Source organism: Quercus suber, unplaced genomic scaffold (assembly GCF_002906115.3).
Source record: "Quercus suber isolate HL8 unplaced genomic scaffold, Cork oak 2.0 scaffold_167A, whole genome shotgun sequence".
NCBI classification, from domain to species: domain Eukaryota; kingdom Viridiplantae; phylum Streptophyta; class Magnoliopsida; order Fagales; family Fagaceae; genus Quercus; species Quercus suber.
The window spans coordinates 431,749-451,828 of NW_027071807.1; the positions used below are offsets into that span (position 1 = coordinate 431,749).

General features: G+C 36.3%; 1 protein-coding gene across 1 annotated transcript; it reads left to right on the forward strand.

The window, feature by feature from the left end:
- Positions 1 to 15,154: 15,154 nt before the first annotated feature.
- On the forward strand, positions 15,155 to 18,926 carry LOC136061473 (SAC3 family protein A-like; the record flags this gene model as incomplete). The annotated part of the gene is given in 4 exon segments (XM_065770223.1): positions 15,155 to 15,553; positions 15,704 to 15,776; positions 17,045 to 18,127; positions 18,453 to 18,926. Coding segments are annotated over 3 exon segments (1,617 nt in total), but the record flags the coding sequence as incomplete, so codon positions are not given.
- Between the last annotated feature and the right edge of the window lie 1,154 nt (positions 18,927 to 20,080).

The window sequence follows — 20,080 nt, forward strand, 5'->3', positions numbered from 1 at the left end:
ATGTACGAGTGATTGAGATATTAAGATATTTGATTTTTCTAAGTTACTAGCCACAAGCATAGACCTGTACGCCTATAATCCTATTCTCTTAAGCCTCTGTTTGATTTAGATTAATTTTTAGCATAAATTCTGTTTACTCAATTTAGGTTCCCTTTAAAAGTATAGTTGTACTTTATTATACGAGAGAATGAAGGACTAGTTTGCCTCTAGCAGCCCTGGCCAGTTGCGTGACTCGCGTGGGTATTTTAGCAGCTTTAATAATTAAATTGGGGCACAGTTTCTAATTCTATACCTATATAAGTAAAAGGCGCAGCAAATATAGGCCTCGTCCCACTCCCAACTGATAATAATAGCACCGCCGCTCTCAGCAGTTAAAAAATCTTGACGACCTGTTTGGAATTCTGTCTGAGCTAAGTTCACACAATTTTTACAACAAATTATAAGTAATTAATTGTTATTAGTTTAAATTTAAATTTATTATTGAAATTATTTTTTTGCCTTTACAATAACAATCAATAATAATTTAGCATTTAAAATTTATTGTGAAAATATTATGAACATAATATATGAGAAGCCACAAAATACAATAAAATATAGAATAATATTTCTGGATTGGACTCATTTGTGGGTAGCATCATGATTCATTAACGCGTCGTTTGGGACCATCTAATTTCGTCACTTCTTGTAAATGCCAAAAAAGGCTTCTGACTTTTGAAAGTTTGAGAATTGAATCTTTGGAATGTTCATTCAATTAATTTATGCAGATTATTTTTTTAAATAAATAAATAGAATTGTTCTTTAAAAAAATAATAATAATAATTCTCAGTCAGCCATGGTGTATTAACATACTGTAATAAAAAAAAAAAAAAAAGGAAAAAAAAGCACATGCAATGGAGCGTCCTCTGGAACATTCAAGAGAAGAAGAAGCCGAACTCTGTAGAAGCACCAAAAATGTAAAAGAATCTCACTGTGATGATTCTCAACAAAACCCTCACCATGGTTTCAAACCTAGTGTTATGGGTCCTTCCTTTGCTGTTGAGACCAGCACTATTAAGAAGTCCTTTTAAGGATAAACTCATAGGAGATATCCCAGGTGCCTATGCCCAGGCGTTTGATTTCTCGAAATACATTGACAATGGCATGGAATTGGAAACCGAATCCGAGGTGGATGGTTTGAGGCAAGGCGTTGCTGCGGTTCGATTATCAAGAGACATTATCCACCATATTAGAGCTCCCTGGTCTAATGCTCTCATTGTGAAGGTCTTTGGCAGATCAGTGGGTTATAATTTTTTGCTCTCCAAACTCCATGCTTAATGGCAGCCAAAGGGCAAAATAGTTTGTGTGGATTTGGAATGTGATTTTTATCTTATCAGGTTCTCTCTTAAAGAGGATCATGACAATGTCCTTATTAAGGGTCCCTGGTTTATCAGGGAGCATTTTCTTTCTATTAGACCTTGGGAGGCAAATTTCAGGCTTGAGGAGGCCAACATTGCGTCGGTGGCAGTCTGGGTTAGGCTTCCACGCCTTCCTATTGAGTATTATGACCTTGAAGCTCTCAAGGAGATTGGTCAAGCGATTGGTACAGTACTCCGGACAGACACTCACATAGCCTCCAAAGCTAGAGGAAGATATGCCAAATTGTGCATTCAGGTTGATATTGAGAAACTGATTTACACGATCATGATTGGAAAATTCCAGCAATCGATTGTTTACAAGGGAATAGGCAAACTATGCTTCTCCTGTGGTCGCGTTGGTCATCGGTGAGATAACTGTTGTTACGCCATACAACCTTAATCGCTGGGAAGCTCTAATCAGGCAGAGGACTCACACGTCTCGAATGGGGAGGTACGATCGTCAGCCACAAGTAACGCTCCCACTACAGACTCTGATCCAAGACAACCTGTCTCAGCAGGCACCAGTCCCACTACTGATGCTGGTACGTTGATCGTACCTGACCAAGTGATAGAAGACAAGTATGGCCTGTGGCTTGTAGTAACATGCAAAAAACAAGCCAACAAATCCTCCAAGAGGACCAATGGCAACGCGTCTCCTAAAGCCCCTGTTCTGCCCCCAAGTCGGGCCCATCACCTTGTTGGCAGCAGCCTTAAGATGGCCCATTCCAATGATGGGAAAAGGAAGGCCATTCGGCTTGAATCATCCTCGAAGGCCCTGCCCTTTTCTTTTAGGCCTACCAAACTACCTTCCCAAGGGCCCAATCTTAAGGCCAAACGAAATCTTAAGGGCAATTTAGACAATCCGCATACCAGGGCTGTCCTTTTACCTAAGGCTGATGCCCTTTCAGACAAAATTTCGCCTCTCAATCACGCTTCTACTCGTCCTTGCTCTTTAAGCTCTCCGGTGCCCTTTAATGGCACTTTCAAGACCAAATGGGATAAATCAAGGGAGATGGGTATTAAGGATGGTGGAAGCAGTGATCGAAATTCCAAATGTAGTGAGCAACTCTCGACGGGACCCAATTTGGCTATTGATGGTAATCTAGTGATGGACCCCCAAGTTAGTTATCCAAGAGCATATGGAAGTGAAAATCATATTGTGGAAGAGTGTGCCATAAGCTATCTCCTCTGCTGCCCTTGTGCAAATTCGTCCCAAGACCGGAGTCATTGGAGAAGAGGATGCAATGGCAACAACCGATCTCGATGATCGTAATGGGGGTTCGTCAATTTTGTGCAATCCCTTTGTCGGGGAAAGGGTAGCTCAAGATGATTGTGCCCCGGACAGTATGGTTTGTAAGGGAGGAGGTGAGGCTTACCTCTCTCTCAGATGACTTGCTTCTTCTCTCCCAATCAGTCTCCATGAATTTATTCATTTGGAATTGCAAGGGAGCTTTAAAACCTTCCTTTCAAAATCACGTCGGGGATTTGGTTGCTCTGCATGATCGAGTTATTTTTGTTGTAATGGAAACTCATGTTGGAGGTGATAGAGCCATGGATATCACTGATAAGCTTCCCTTTCAAGAAGCTATCCACATTGATACTATAGGTCTTGCTGGTGGTCTTTAGCTACTTTGGGACACTGACAGGGCAGAGATTACCAATCTGGTTAGTATAGAACAAGAAATACATGTTATTGTCAAGGTGAAATCTTCAAATCTTGGTTTTTTTACTGCAATTTATGCTAGTCCTAGGTTTAGAGAAAGAAAACTTCTCTAGAATAATTTATCTATTATTGCCAATGCTCATAATATGCCTTGGTTGATGGCTGGTGATTTTAATGAATTGCTTTTTGTTAATGATAAATTTAGTGGTAGACCATTTATTCCCTCTAGGGCCACTGCCTTTAAAGACTATCTTGATTTTTGCAATATGGCTGATCTCGGCTTCCAAGGTCTGAGGTTTACATGGACTAATAAAAATGATGTTAGCTCTCTCTCTCATCCAGGAAAGAATGGACAGGTTTTTCGGCAACCCTGACTAGTGCATGTTATATCCTGAAGCTCAAGTATCGCATCTTGCCAGGTGTCACTCTGACCATTGTGCAGTCCTTCTTGAGTTACATCCGCAGAATAGCAGCAAATTGAGCAGACCTTTCCGGTTTCAAAGCTTCTTGTTGTCGGACTCCTCCTTTCCAAATATTGTCTGTAACGCTTGGGCAAACCAGCCCAGTTTGGATCAAGCTACTAAAAAATTTGTAAGAGAAGCTCAAATCTAGAATAGAGAGCATTTTGGCAATATCTTTGTCAATAAGAAACGGCTGCTAGCAAGATTATTGGGCATTCAGAAAGCCATGGCAATCGGACCCAGTTTGTTTCTTGTCAACCTGGAAAAACACTTTCAGGGGGAGCTTATCAAGGTTTTTAAACCATGAAGAAGAATTGTGGGCGATGAAATCCCGCATCAACTGGATGATCCAGGGTGACTGAAGCACATTTTTCTACCATGTATCCACCCTTATTGGAAGGAAGCATAATAAAATTCTCAGTATCAAAGACACCTAAGGAGAATGGATTATTGAGCAGGCAGCAGTCATGGATTTCATTCAGAATCACTTCCGGAAGCTTTTTTCCTTTGAGATGTTGTTTTTTGTCAGGCATGTTCCTCCCAACACAACAAACCTCCCTCTCATTTCTGACTTAGATGTTCAAACCTTATCCCTCTCGGTTCTGGATGAAGAAATTAAAAATTCCCTCTAGTCTCTCAAACCTTTCAAATCGCCTGGGCTCAATGGCATTCATGCTGGTTTCTACCAGAGATTCTGGTTACTTGTGAAGGATTCTGTAATAAAGGAGATCAAAAAAGTTTTCAGTGATAGGAATGTCCCTACCTATTTAAATCAGACGCACATTGCCCTTATTCCTAAGATCAAAGGACCTGAAACCATTGGGAACTACCATCCCATATCCCTTTGTAACTTTGTTTATAAGATTATCTCCAAAATCGTTGTTACAAGGATCAGGCCTTATGATGTCGCGGAAGCCTGAAGAGAAACACACGCGATGCTCTCTTGATGGAACAGAAACTAAACTGTTAGTTTCTGGTAGTAAACCTCGAATCCACGAGGGGTTTCCCTGAATCCACAAGGAGATAAAACTGGAATCCACCAGAAGAAAATTTGACAAAAGTCTGTGTTTATTGATAATAGTCTATGAAAAACGTTTACAGACTTAGGGGCCTATTTAAGGGCTCCTTAAAACTTGACAGACAAGAAAATATAATCTAAAATAACTCCTAATTAATATCTAACCATAACAGGAATCAAATTTGACCTAAAAAGCATTAAATGCACCTAAAAACAAGGAAATAAATCACCTAAACCTAAAATAACGTTTTTTTACATAAAAATACCAAAAATAATAAATTACAATAATTATATAGTAAATTGTGTCCTACATCAGACCCCTCCACTTGAAACAAACTCGTCCTCGAGTTCATCTTTGAAATCTGGAATCTCCCATGCCAAGAGAACAAATATGTTGAATACTTCATCTTCGTTGTCTTCTTGCCAAACTTGAAAGTCATTAATTGGGCAACTTGAACTTCTTCTCCCTTGATCTTCATGTAATTGACAATATTCACCAAATAAGAGTCAACGATTAAATCAAATCTTTCCACCCCAATAAAATCAATAAACTTTGTTTCGGTGTCTTCTAATAAAATAATAGGAGTTTGAATGTTGCAATCATCTAACTTGATTTCATTGAGATCGTTGACAACTTCCTCTATAATTTCTTCTTTAATGGTCTCTACTATCTCAACCTCAAGATCTTTCTCTATAATGGGGTCCTTATTAATTTCCTCCACAATCTTGATTTTAAGTTCTTCTTCTATAACAAGGCCTTCATTAATTTCCTCAGAAATATCTATATTTTCTTCTTTGACTTCTCCATATTCTTCAAGAACAATATTTTCTTTAACATGTAATTCTTCCTTTAACGGTGGAATATTTGGCTCTTCAAAATAATTCAAGTATGAACTTCTTGGCCAATAATAATCTTGTATTGTATACGACAAGATTTCTTCACAATCCAAAGGATAAAATTTGATAGCAAGCATCTTTTTCATCCTTGGCCACGATCGAATTTTGTCTTTACTTTGTCGAATTCTATCAGATTGTACTTGTTCCCACCAACGTAAGGCATACTTACTAAGTTTATACAAAGCAAGTCCAACTTTTCTCTTATAACAAATATTCTCATAGTCAAATAAATCCTCTAGATTAAGTAACCAATCAAGAAAATCTTCTTTTAAAAAATAACCATTAAAACTTGCAATTTTCTTATAAGGTCTATATGAAATTTGCTTACCAATAGGTTGCCCGTGAGTTATGTCTCCGCTGCAGTTATCCCTATTGTTTCCATTCTTCAACGGCGCCATCCTAGCATAGATATTTGTGAGTGCTTGTTGTACGTCACGTAATACTCGCTAAGTTATTCGTCGTTGTTGTGGTGGTGGTTACCGTCTCGTCGGTTAGCAATCAGACCAGGGTAAGTCAAGGCTCTGATACCAACTGATGTCGCGGAAGCCTTAATCAAGAAAATCTTCTTTTAAAAAATAACCATTAAAACTTGCAATTTTCTTATAAGGTCTATATGAAATTTGCTTACCAATAGGTTGCCCGTGAGTTATGTCTCCGCTGCAGTTATCCCTATTGTTTCCATTCTTCAACGGCGCCATCCTAGCATAGATATTTGTGAGTGCTTGTTGTACGTCACGTAATACTCGCTAAGTTATTCGTCGTTGTTGTGGTGGTGGTTACCGTCTCGTCGGTTAGCAATCAGACCAGGGTAAGTCAAGGCTCTGATACCAACTGATGTCGCGGAAGCCTAAAGAAAAGCACACACGATGCTCTCTTGATGGAACAGAAACTAAACTGTTAGTTCCTGGTAGTAAACCTCGAATCCACGAGGGGTTTCTCGAATCCACGAGAGGTTCCTTGAATCCACAAGGTGATAAACTGGAATCCACCAGAAAAAGAATTTGACAAAAAGTCTGTATTTTTATTAATTTGAAAACTGAATTGCCTTTGGAGGCTATAATGCGTTTAAATAGTAAAAACAAAACGTAGGGCAACTAGAAACCCTAAGGCGGCTACGAAAGCATATAAAACCCTAATTTGACTAAACAACATTAAAAACACCTAAAAACAAGGAAATAAATGCCCTAAACCTAAAATAACAAAAATTACATAAAAATACCAACTATAAAAGATTACAGAAATTAATTAGAATATTTTGTCCTACATCAGACCCCTCCACTTGAAATAAACTCGTCCTCGAGTTCATTCTTGAAATCTGAAATCTTCCACTCCAAATAAACAAATACTTTGAATGTTTTAATAACTTGATCCAGTTCTGAAACTTGAATCTATTATAAAGTGTAGCATAAAATTTCTTCTTATCAATCTTCAATTTATTTGCAACATCAATCAACAAAGGGTTGATAGTAAAATTAAAATTTTCTACTCCAAGAAAATCAACATATTGTGTAGTCATCTTCAACAAATCAACTGAGACCTGAGGATTGTGAGTTGTGGACTCATCCTCATATTTGACCTCAATTGAATCTTCCACAACGTTCTCAATAATTACCATCTCTTCATTCCTGTCATTATTCACAATCAACTCAACCTTCGTTTCTTTGACCTTTTCTTCAAATTTTTGACAAGTGGTATTTTCAATCTTCAATTCAATAACTTGTAGCAAATCTTGATCTTTTTTAACCACTTCAAAATTTTCTTTAGAAATAGGCTGCTTCTTCTCAACCCTCAAACCCTTTCCTTTACTTGACACATGGACTTGGTTGTCATAATTTTGGTTTTGAATATATTGCTTTTCATATGAATACATAGATTTATAATCAATACTTGTATAATCTAGTATATCATAATAGTCATTAGGAAACTATAAATCAATTAATACTCTTTTCATTCTTTGCCAAGAGCGAATTGGATGCTTACCTCGTCGCTTTCTATCAATTTGAATGTCTTCTCACCATTCTTCTGCTTCATTGTCTAATTTATTAGATGCAAGCCGCACCTTTTCTTCATCACAAATCTTCCAAAAATTAAAATACTCTTCTAAATCAAGAAGCCAGTCAATAAAATCCATCCTACACATATCTCCGTCAAAGAATGAAATTTTCTTGTAGTTAGGAGTGCGTCTTTGAATATATTGAACATTGTTGTTGTGAGATGATTTCCTAGCAAGAAGAGTAGCAATTTTTTGCTGGATTTCACCCATAATTTTCTGACTCTTTTCATGAAATTGTTGCTCATCACGAGCCTCTTCACGAAACTTGAGGAACTCAACCCTAGTGAGGACTGGGTTGTTGACATCGTCACCGCCGTCATTGTTGTGGTGGTTACCGTCTCGCCGATTAGCCATCAGACCAGGGTAAGTCAAGGCTCTGATACCAACTGATGTCGCGGAAGCCTGAAGAGAAACACACGCGATGCTTTCTTGATGGAACAGAAACTAAACTGTTAGTTTCTGGTGGTAAATCTCGAATCCACGAGGGGTTTCCCTGAATCCACAAGGAGATAAAACTGGAATCCACCAGAAGAAAATTTGACAAAAGTCTGTGTTTATTGATAATAGTCTATGAAAAACGTTTACAGACTTAGGGGCCTATTTAAGGGCTCCTTAAAACTTGACAGACAAGAAAATATAATCTAAAATAACTCCTAATTGATATCTAACCATAACAGGAATCAAATTTGACCTAAAAAGCATTAAATGCACCTAAAAACAAGGAAATAAATCACCTAAACCTAAATAACGTTTTTTTACATAAAAATACCAAAAATAATAAATTACAATAATTAAATAGTAAATTGTGTCCTACATCACCTTATTTGAACAAATTAGTATCTCTTTTCCAAACAACTTTTGTCCTAGGGCGAAAAGGTGTGGACAATGCCATTATTGCTCAAGAGATAATTCATACTGTTGGTAGGAAAAAAGGAAAAGTGGGGAATATGGTCATCAAAATCGACCTTGAGAAAGCTTATGATAGGCTTGAATGGTCTTTTATTCGGGATGTTATTCAAGTAGCCAACTTCTCTTCGAATATGGTTCAGCTAATTATGAGTTGTGTTTCCTCATCCACTGCTTCCATTCTAGTCAATGGTGGAACCCTTGAATCTTTCCTACCCTCAAGAGGTATTTGTCAGGGTGATCCTCTCTCTCTTTATCTTTTCATTCTCTACATGGAAGTATTAGGCAAAATCATAGAGGATAAATGCTCCCAGAAAGCTTGGAATCCCCTTAAAGCCTCTTCTAATGGTCCAGCCTTTTCGTATTTGTTCTTTGCTGATGACTTGCTTCTTTTTGCGAGAGTAAACGAGGAGAATTGCGGTAGCGTGAGAGAATCTATTGAGGAGTTTTGCTTCCTGTCTGTGCAGAGATTCAATTTCTCCAAATCCAGACTTTTCTTTTCCCTTAATGTGGACTAGGGGAAGAGGGAAACCTTTAGCAATATTCTCGGCTTTCGCTCCACTCCTAATCTTGGTAGCTACCTGGGTTTTCCCCTTAAACACGTGGGTTCCTCAAATCAAGATCTTAATTTTGTCTTAAGCCATGTAGAACAGAAGCTAGCTGGGTGGAAAGCCAACCTTCTATCTTTTGCTGGTCGAAAGGTTCTGGTTCAAGCTTCCATTAGCTCCATTCCTTCCTATGTCATGCAATCTACTCTCCTCCCCACCAGAATCTTAGATAATCTGGATAAAACTAGCCGGAATTTCCTATGGGACTCCTCAGAGTCTAAAAGAAAAATGCACTAGGTGAGTTGGGATAAAGTTACTAAATCCAAGGCAGAAGGTGGTCTTGGTCTTCAATCGGCGAAGGGTAGAAATATGGCCTATCTCTCTAAGTTAAATTGGAGGTTCCATGAGGAGAAAAATGATATTTGGTCCCAAGCCTTGAGGAGGAAATATTTATCTCAAAGACACCTCCGGTCCAGTAATGAGAATTCCCTTCCTAGCTCCTGTACGTGGAAGGCTCTTTAAAAAGGTGGGGTGACCTTCAAAGTAGGAACTAGATGGAGTTTGGGGTGGGACAATAACATTAGTTTCTGGTTTGATAGCTGGACTTCAGGAGGTTCGTTGAGGAATCTTTTGCATGGCCTGCTCACTAGGGAAGAGGAGGTGCTGAGAGTTAGTGATGTTGCAATAGAATTTGGGTGGAATTGGTGCAAAATCTCTATGGAACTCCTTGCTAAGATCTACATGGAAATTGAGGCCATGCCCTATTCCCATGTGTCAGATGAAAAGGATAAACTCATATGGGCTGCCACTTCTAATGGGGAATTCAACCTTGCTAGTGCCTACAAGCTTGCAACCACTCAGGCTGATTTCGTTCCTCCTTTCAATGGTAGCTAGATTTGGAAGTTAAATCTTCTGCCAAAAATTCAGACATTCATCTAGATATGTATGCACAAAAGTATTGCAACTCGGGAATGCCTTGCCAAAAGGGGTTTACAGATTAATCCATCTTGTCCTCTCTACCACCAATATCTAGAATCAATCTTACATATTCTTCGGGACTGCCCTATTGCCTTTAATGTTTGGCACAATCTCAATCCTCCAAGCCTTTCGTCTGCCTTTTTTTCTCAGGATCTCCATACTTGGCTTGAAGCCAATTGCAAACTGGTAAATAATGTCCTTCGTTTCTTTGTTCCGTGGCATACTCTTTTTTCTTTTGCTACCTGGACCATTTGGAATCACTGTAATAAGGTGGTATTCCAAAACCGTGCTCTTTCTCCTTCTATCCACCAGGAAGTCATCTAAAGGGCTGTGGAATATTTCTATTGCGCTCAAGGAAATAGCTTGCATAAGTTGAGATTGTTTAAGATGGTAAGATGGGAAAGGCCCTATAGGGGCTGGCATAAGCTGAACACGAACGATTCTGCAGTAGGGAATCCCGGGGTTGCTGGGGGAGGTGGTGTGCTCAGAGATGATGCAGGTTTATGGGTCAAGGGTTTTGCTAGACAAATTGGCTATACCACCAGCTTCTTAGCTGAGCTCTAGGCTCTTAGGGATGACCTTTCTATGTGTCTAGATCTCAATATTAATGCCTTAGAAATAAACTTGGACGCAAAGGTGGTAGCTGATTTGATGAACAATTCGGGACCCTCCAGTGCATCTAACTCCTCTATTGTGGCAGATTGCAGACTTCTGATTTCTAGATTTCCTCAAGTCAAGGGGAAACATTGTTATTGTGAATCTAACTCCTGTGCGGATGCTCTGGCTCGACTAGGTTCTAAGATGGCTCCTAATTTTTTGTATTTTTCCTCCCCTCCTCCCTTTTTGTTTAACACTTATGTTTCAGACCTTTATGGTCTTTATCACTCCAGGCTTTGTCCTGGCTCAGTTGTTTGTCCTTCTTTGTTTTAGTTGAATGTAGTATCTAGTTTACCCACCAAAAAAAAAAAAAAAAACCTTAACCGAGTTTTTTTTTTTTTTTTTTTTCCGGTTCCATTTTCTCATTACTGGCTTGCAACCTTTATGAGCCACAGTCCATTGGCATCAATAGTATTTATGATTCTTTTGGACCTTGATTAATTTAATGGTAAGATGTGAAGCAATATTAGGCTTAAGTGATTGTCACTATTGGGCCTCGTTTCTCGCTACATTGTATGACCTTTGATATATTTCACTAACGTAGATTCCTCTTTTTATTCTTTTTCTTTTTTAAGGAAAAGATTTATGCTTGCTCTTTTAATTTTTTTTTATTAGATAGTTTTTTTTTTTTTTTTTTTTTTTTTTGAGAAGAGGGGATTTAGCTGGCTAGTTGTGGTCCACTTATTTTCCGTTATAAAATAAATTGAGTAAAAGTAAAGTGGTACATTCAAACTTTTTTTTAAAAGCTCATTCAGAGAGGTAAAATACAAAAACCAACAATAAATTCATTAACACATAAATATTAAATTTCGAAAGAAAAAATAAAATTGGAATTATAAAATCACATGTTGTGTTTTTTTGATATCGATGGATCTAATACAAATACAAGTTGGGGTATCTCTTACTAGTTACTAGTGACAAATTGCATCAAAAGAGGACAATGGTTAATTTAAGTGTTCCTAAAAGCCTGATTAGATATAAAGATAAGTATTGGTTATGAAAAGTATATAGTGGTAAAGAGGAAAGCAAGAATTGATGTATGATACGTTAGATATAGCGTTATTAAAAAAGAAAAAAAGAAAAAAGAAAAGATAGTTAGATATAGGGTTTATAATAAATTATATAGGAAGTTGGATCGAATGATGGATAAAATAATATTTTTATGCTTGATAAGACAAGGGGCATGGAAATAAAGACTTGAATTATGCAAGTCTATTAAAGTCTGTTTAGTTGAGAAGATGGAAAAGTGGAAGAATAGAAAATGGTGTGAGGATAGAAAATATTTAGTTTTCCCTCAATGTGTGTTTGGTTGGAGGGATGGAAAAATGGAGTAATAGAAATCTTTTTTGTTTGGTTGTAGAGAAAAGTGAGAAGAGAGAAAATGTAGTTTGTATAAATTTACTATTATGTTCTTAGTATATAATATGTAGAATATAATTTCTTTATTCTCATTAAAGAATAAGAAAATATTAACTATTAATAATTAAAATTAATAAAATAACATTATATATAATATAATATATTAACTATTGTTATTACTCATTATATTATTTTCCTTTATTATTATATATAATATAATATATTATATTATATTATATATGACATATTAGTGGCTTGAAAAAAAAAATTGCCAAGAAAGAAAAAAACTAGAACTGCACATGTTGTTTGATACTTTGATTGCTTCATGTGGTTGTGGCTGTGTAGAAGAAACAAAAGAGAAGCAATTGGGAGAGAGGCCTCAGATGTATATCACGTGTTGGAGGAGTGTAAGTGAGACTTAATTTGGGGCAATATAGTAAGTGGCCAAGCAACAAGCTTTCCATGCTTTTTTTTTTTTTTCCCTCCTGTTTTGGAGAGACAAATTTTGTGTGGGCCTGGGATTTCTTTCCCCCTTTCCTTAGATCATTCCCATCAAACATTCTAAAAATTTTAGCATTTATCATCTCAAAACACTACTTTTACAATTTTAACACCTCATTTTACAATATACCAAACATCAAACATTCTATTTAGGGGTGTGCATGTTAGGGTTGGGTCGGGTTAAGGAGATTTTTTTACCCAACCCACCATGGTGGGTCAAAAAAAGTTTGACCCACCCAACCCATCACATAAGTCCAACCCAACTCACACGGGACGGGTTGAACTCCCGGGTTAGACAAATTTTTTTTATTATTAAATTGAGTAGAAAAAAAATATAAATATAAATATATTTAAAAAACCCAAAGATTAGTATCAATGTGACTCCTTAAAGGCAAACAACACTAATGACTAAACAACAATAGTAATTTATTAGGATTTGTGTGAACTAATTGGTTTTTATATAGGATATGAAGAGTTAGTTATTTTAAAAATTTTATTAATTATATAATATATTTTAAATATATATATTAAATATATGGGTGGGTCGAGTCGGTTTTAGTGGGTTGGTGGGTTGGTTGCACACCTCTAATTCTATTTTTCTTACAACTTTATTTAAATATTCTTTCTTTTAATATTTTTATTCATTTTTATTATTATTTCTCACTCTACCTCTGTCTCTCTCTCCCACCGTATCTCCATCTTTCTCAACCCGGTCTAGAAGCTTCTCCCACCTCCATGGCCTAAGCTTTTTACCTCTAACCACGGCACTCAACAACATTAAAAAAAAAAACCCACCACACGGCCTCAACCCACGACACAACTCACAACAACCAACCACTAAATCAATCAACCCACACCCATAAGCCAAAGCCACCTTAGTCAACTCATATCCACAACCATAAAACCACTCAAGGTTGTCGAAGCCCACCCACAACCCAAATCCGATTTTACAAAACCCACCCACTCATACCCACGACTCAAGGCTTGTGGTGGCTCCGGTGAGGCGATCTTGAAGAGCCGATGAAGCGATCTTTGCGGGGTGGGCCAAGGTGATCTTGAAGAGTGAGAGGTTTGCGGTGGCTTTGGCGAGGCAGGCCATCGCTACGAGAAAGAGGGAGATGAAGAGCACAAAGAGGCAAAGAGAAGAAGAGACCTGGAGAGAGAAAGAAAGAGACATGAGAATAAAAAACCTTTTTTTTTTTTTTTAACAATACAGTTACAGTGAACTTGTATTGATACAAGTTCATTGTAGCAGTATGTAAAAATTTTGCCATTTGAAATCTTTGATGAAGTGGCTTTTTTGGTGTTTTGATGGTAAAATTTAGCATACACTCCTTTTAGCATTCTTAACAGGAATGCTCTTACCAAACAACAAACAAACTCATTTTCTCTTTTATTTTCTCTCTATTATTTTCCGTCCACCCTATTCCACCTCCAATCAAACACACCCTTAAAGATGAAATCAAATAGTATTGGATGAGGTGAAAGATAAAGGATAAAATTATTATAACAAGCTTTTTAATGGTCCTACTATAGTTTTAAGCAAGTGATACACCGATAGTGTCTCCTTTTTGTCAATCACAAATGTTTAGGTTTTATTTAAAATCTATGATTCAATTGAAACCACAACAACATTATATTTCCATAAGCACATTAAATCCAACAACGTGATTCATCTTTAAATAGAACCACGTGATTGAATTTAATAGAGGATATTTTTTTTTTTTTTAGAATACTAAGGTTATGTTTGGTAACAATTTTTGTTTTCTTTTTTCAAAAACTTGTTTTTGGGAATATAAATAAAAACAATTTTCTAGTATTTTTGAAATAAAAAACATGTTTGGTTAGTTGAAATTAAAAAATAGTTTTTTGAAGAAAAAAATAAAAAATACTAAAATATGTTGTTATTAGGATTTGAACTCTAATGCTAACTTATTAAATGAGACAAATTCATTAAATTAAATTTGTATTTTCATTGACTTTTGAGAACTGTTTTTGTTTTTCGTCCATTTTGGATTGCCAACCAAATTTTTTAGTTTCAAAAATAGAAAATTGTTTTTGGAAACAAAAAAAATAAGGGGAAGAACAGTTACTAAACGTACCCTAAGTATTTTTAACACACACACGAAAAGAGTCTTATCAAAAAAAAAAAAAAACACACACACACACAAAAAGAGAGGAGAATGTTTTAAAGTAATTGACAATGATGTATATCCAAAAGTACATGGACACATTATTGTTCACACGATTTGTTGTGAGTGTTAGTTGTAATCTAGTTGACAATATTGTTACTCTTGATCAATGGACAATGTTAATAATTATGAAAAATATTGTCTCGCACTAGGAACCTTGTAACTCAACTGTTTGACACTTTATACTATTTCCAACAGAAACATCATAATTAAAATCTTCTAAGAATATATCAAAAAAGAAAAATGTTATCTTCTTGCCATTTCTTTGATTATTAAACCATTAAAGAATATAGATTGAGTAGGCATAAACTTTTCTTTTAAAAGAAAAGATAGGAAAATCCTTTTATAGGCAGGACTTTTTTTTCCTTTTTCCTTTTTCCTTTTGCTTTACCCAATTAGGATTTTGGATTTTATTAAAAAAAAAGAAAAAAGAAATTTCCTTTGTTCGTTTCTCTGTCGCTCTTCTTTCATAAAAAAAAAACATTTCTCCTCTTTGTAAGAACAAAAAACATGGGTAAAGTTCGCTGTTGATATAAATAATAGCAACAATAGGCCTTAAACTACTCAACATAATACGTTAACTGATAATATAGCAAAACCATATTTCTCTTTCTCTCTTCCCAAACACGACCTTACTTTGACCATCGCTACAAACCACTCTCTCTCTCTCTCTTTCTCTGTGAAATCTTCGAATTCCTACCTCCTCCAAATTCATTTTTCATTTCGTTGTTTTCTGGCCAATATTGCTTTCTATTATTATTACCATTTTTAATTTAATTTTTTTTTTTTGGGTTATACGTAGCTTTTTTTTTTTGGGTTATATTTGATATAAAATTTTGCTTCTACATATCTTCGATTGGCTTTGAATCCCCTGAATCAGCTTCGAGATCCACAGTCTCTGTTAATTCAAGCATTTTTTTTTGAAGGTTCGAATCGTTTCCGATTCTTCTTCGGACAATATTTAGGGTTTTGTATTAATTGCATAAACTTTTTTTTTTTTTTTTGAATTTTTAGTATGTGATTAAAGTGAAAACTATGTGTTTGCTTATTGGATTAATTTTTTGGTGCATAATCAGGATGTGAATAGAGATGATGAATCAAGTAGGTATCACTGAGACAATCACTCCGGCGGACCCTAATTCCCTTGAGGTACTATTATTGCTTTTCTGTTAATCTGTGTTTGATACTATATGAGTTCAAATGAATGAATGAGTGCTTTTGGGAATTATTGCCTATGTGTTTGTTTGTGTTTTTGTGTGTTTTTTGGGTAGGAACTATTATAGCTTTCTCTTAATATGTGTGTTGATAGTGTGCATTCAAATGAATGCTTTTGGGAATTATTGCTAGTGGGTTTGTTTGTGTTTTTGTGAGTAATTTTGTTAGTGGGTTTTTATTGAGTGAACCTTTTGAGGGCTTAAAGCTTGGTGTCTCCTTTTTGAGAGCTTATTAACTAGGAAGCATGGACACTTCATTTGGGGGTGCTGTACCTGTGCCGTATCTGTTGTGTCATGTTATAATTTTTTCAGAAATTACTTGTATTTATGTGTTGTACCCGTATCCATGTATCCTAGTTTATTAATGGCATATTGACGTGTCGAAATAAATATCCTAGGGTTAATTATATCAAGCTACATTTCTCAGTTGCTTTGCAAATAGTTTCTTATTTTTATTTTAAATTTTTTTTAGGGAAACACTACTTGAGTGTATTTTTTTTTAAAGCTTATTTTATTGTAAAGGGACTGAGGAAGCTTGCCTTTGATTGTTTTGTTAGTTGATATTGTTGGGTTTTCCTGGTGAACCCTTATTGGATTATATTTGTAACATTATCTTTCAACCTAGTATACAAATAACTGGATACACTTTATCACAGTATGAAAATGAGTGCTTCTATTGTCCAATTTTAATAATTTTTTTTTGATGAAGTCACCACTTCCTATAACAACAAAATAACATCTACACAGATTCAAAATTGGATGATAATTTGTTGTTTATTTTGTTGCTCTTATAAAATTACAAGTCCAGTGTGAGTAAACAGTTCAAATTTACTTAAACTATGTGCTCTAGTTCAAATTACATTTCCTTTACTTGTAAGAGCAAGATGGAGGTAGAGATCGTGGGTTCAAGACCCACCAACTGTTTGGGTAATTTGCCAATAGAAATAAAAATTTTACATGTCCTATGCATGGGTTTTACATGCAATTTAGTCATCTTGGACAAGGGATTGTCTAATTGACTGGTGTCGATGGCCTGTTAACGGATTATGTTGGATTGGATTGCTAGGTTATTTTTTAGTATCCCATACTTCTTTAAATCTATTCAATGCATATTTTAACTCTTTATCAAGTACTTTTGTTAAATTCATGTTTTTTCTTGGTTGCTACAAACGTTAACATAATTTGTATTTTTTTTTTTTTCAGAATCGACACGTACTTGATGCAAGCCAAGGACAAACATCTTATTTTCCTCCAACAACTGGGTCTGAAGCCATATCATGGACCATTCACCGGGTGGATCACAGCTCCACCCAGAATGGGATTCTTCCTAGTTCCACTTCCACTTACCAATATGATTACCAGACACAGCCACCCACGAGAAATGTTCAGGATGGCCTAAATGCAGCATCGCTCCCATCTAGTTCATCGAGTGTGGGAGCAACAAATGTATCACAAGATTACAATGGCTATGCATCATACCCTAATTCTACTGATCCATATGGTTATGGAACTACAGGATACCCGGGTTACTATAATAGCTATCCGCAGCAGCAGCAGCAGCAGCAGCCTCAGCCTAACCATTCTAGCTATCAGCAGCAGCCTAACCACTCCAGCTATCAGCAGGAACCTAACCACTCCAGCTATCAGCAGCAGCCTAACCACTCCAGCTATCAGCAGGAGCCTAATCATTCCAGCTATCAGCAGCAGCCTAATCATTCCAGCTACCAGCAGCAGCCTAATTCCAGCTACCAGCAGCAGCACTCTAACCCTTCCTATTCACAACCTGTGGGAGCATATCAAAACACAGGTGCTCCTTATCAGCCTCTTTCCTCATTTCAGAATACTGGATCTTATGCTGGGTCTGCAAGTTATTCAAGCACTTACTACAATCCTGGTGATTATCAGACAGCTGGAGGTTACCCAAGTAGCGGTTACGGTAATCAGACTACCACTTGGAGCGATGGCAGTTATGCAAATTATACTCCCCATCAATATGCAAACTACACTCCAGACTCAAGTACCAGTGCTTATAGTTCTGGGACTGTGACTGCACCTTCCTCACATTATCAACAGCAGCAGTACAAGCAATGGGCGGACTATTACAGTCAGACAGAAGTCAGCTGTGCTCCTGGGACAGAGAATATGACAGTTGCTAGTAAATCTAATGTTGGGTGTCCAATTCCTGGTGTTAGTAGTGGATATTCAACATCAACTAGCCAGGCACCACCTTCCTACACCCCATCTTGGATGCCGGAATCTAGTTCATCTGAATTCTCTTCAGTGCAGGTTTTTATTTCCTTCTATACAGGATTTAGAAGATGTTTTTTTTTTTGATAGATAGGATTTAGAAGATGTTATTTCACCAATACTTGGCTGTGTTTGATATTCTGATGCATGACACACGCGCACACAGTATTCATAGATATAATAATCTTCTATTGAGTGGTTGTGCAAACTTATAATAAGTGATGCAATCACATCACTTCAGATGCTTGTGCTGTATTGTTTTCATGACAGAGACACTGAGTCTTCTCTTGGGTTAATTAATTGTTTGGCAATAATGCTTGGTAGTAAAAAATGTTGTTGTCTTTCTCTGGCTTTTTCTTGTCAGCCTGCTGCAGGAATTAGCAGTGCCGGTGATGCTTACTGGCAACATGGGGCTCCAAGTTCTCAAATTCACATTACTAGTCCTATGCAACCACAATCTCAAAAGCCTTTGGATCCAAAAACTTCTTATGATAGCTTTCTGGATCAACAGAAAGCTGCATATTCTCAAGGACATAATTTGCAATATCCTGCTACTCATCAGGTGCCCCAAAGTTACCAATCACCTGCTAATCAGCAGGTGCCCCAAAGTTATCAATCACCTGCACAAATTGTTCCATCTTCGGATACACGAAGGGTAAGTAAACTGCAGATTCCAACAAACCCAAGAATTGCTTCAAATTTGACTTTTGGTTTACCAAAAACCGACAAGGATAGCTCTACAGCTGGTGCGGCAGTAAAACCTGCTTATATTAGTGTTTCACAGCCAAAGGCAAATGAGAAAGTATCATCTAATGATGCTGCTGATTCTATGCTTAAGGTGAGACTCCTGCTTTGTTTTACTGATGCCTTTTCAATAATGTTATCCGTGGAACTTTTGCAAGATCAACTGTAGATATTGACCATTACCATCAATTGAAGTAATTTTTAGCAATTGCTTATTTTCTAATTATAAATAATGTAAGATTTAGCAGATATAGAACGATATATTTGCTAAAATAAGGAATTGCATGATATATTCCTTTTTTTTTTTTTTCAAATGCTGGAAGTTCGTTTATTTTTCTTTGAGGTACAAATCTTGTGTTTTAGGAAACGGGTAGATTTTAATGTTGCTAAAGTAAGGCATTGTATATTTTCCTAATGCTGGATTCATGTATTTTTTCCTTGGAGGTATAAGTCTTGCAATGCAATGTTTGGGGAACTATAACCTGTGGAGCTGCAAGTTTTTGGGTTGATGGTTTTTTTTTTTTTTTTTTTTTTATAAGTGACAAGTGTATGTAGTAGGGGTTATATCAGTATGAAACTATAGAAGATGCTTCATCTATTTGACTTATGCTACTTATCACATAGATGTTATCTAGGTTTGTTGTACCTGAGTTTGCATATAATAAGGCAGACCCTAAAAGAATAAAACAAGAAGATAATCCACCCAGTAAAAAGTATGTTAGCCCGCTAGCTGTAGCAGACTCAGAGTCTCTGTATATAGTTGATAAGATGTATAATCCGTAACTTTGTAATTCTATGGATAAGAAAACAGAAACTAGATCACCGGTACTTATTAAAAACACAGCTCCGCATAATATAAAAACAATAACAAGAGCGTACTCTATAATACGGAATTGCTCTCCTGTTTTGTTAGATATAAGGTTTTTATCGTACGATAACTTAGAAAATAACAAGGATCTAAACGTTCCGTGGTTTTCGCGATAAAGCTTTCTAGGATAGAATGCTGTTATTGTAAGAATTAAGGCACTAACCAAGAATATAAATATGTTGAATGTTTGTGTAAATGATGTTACATTAAATAAACCACCAAATATTGCTACACCTTTTTCTAAAGATTTAACAAATAAGTTATTAAAAGCTAAAAAGCTTGAAAAGAATAAAGAAATTATAACTACTCTTGAGTATAAAATAGTTTTATCTCGTCTTAAAGTTACGGCATTTGATACAATTAGAGATATTAATAAAGAT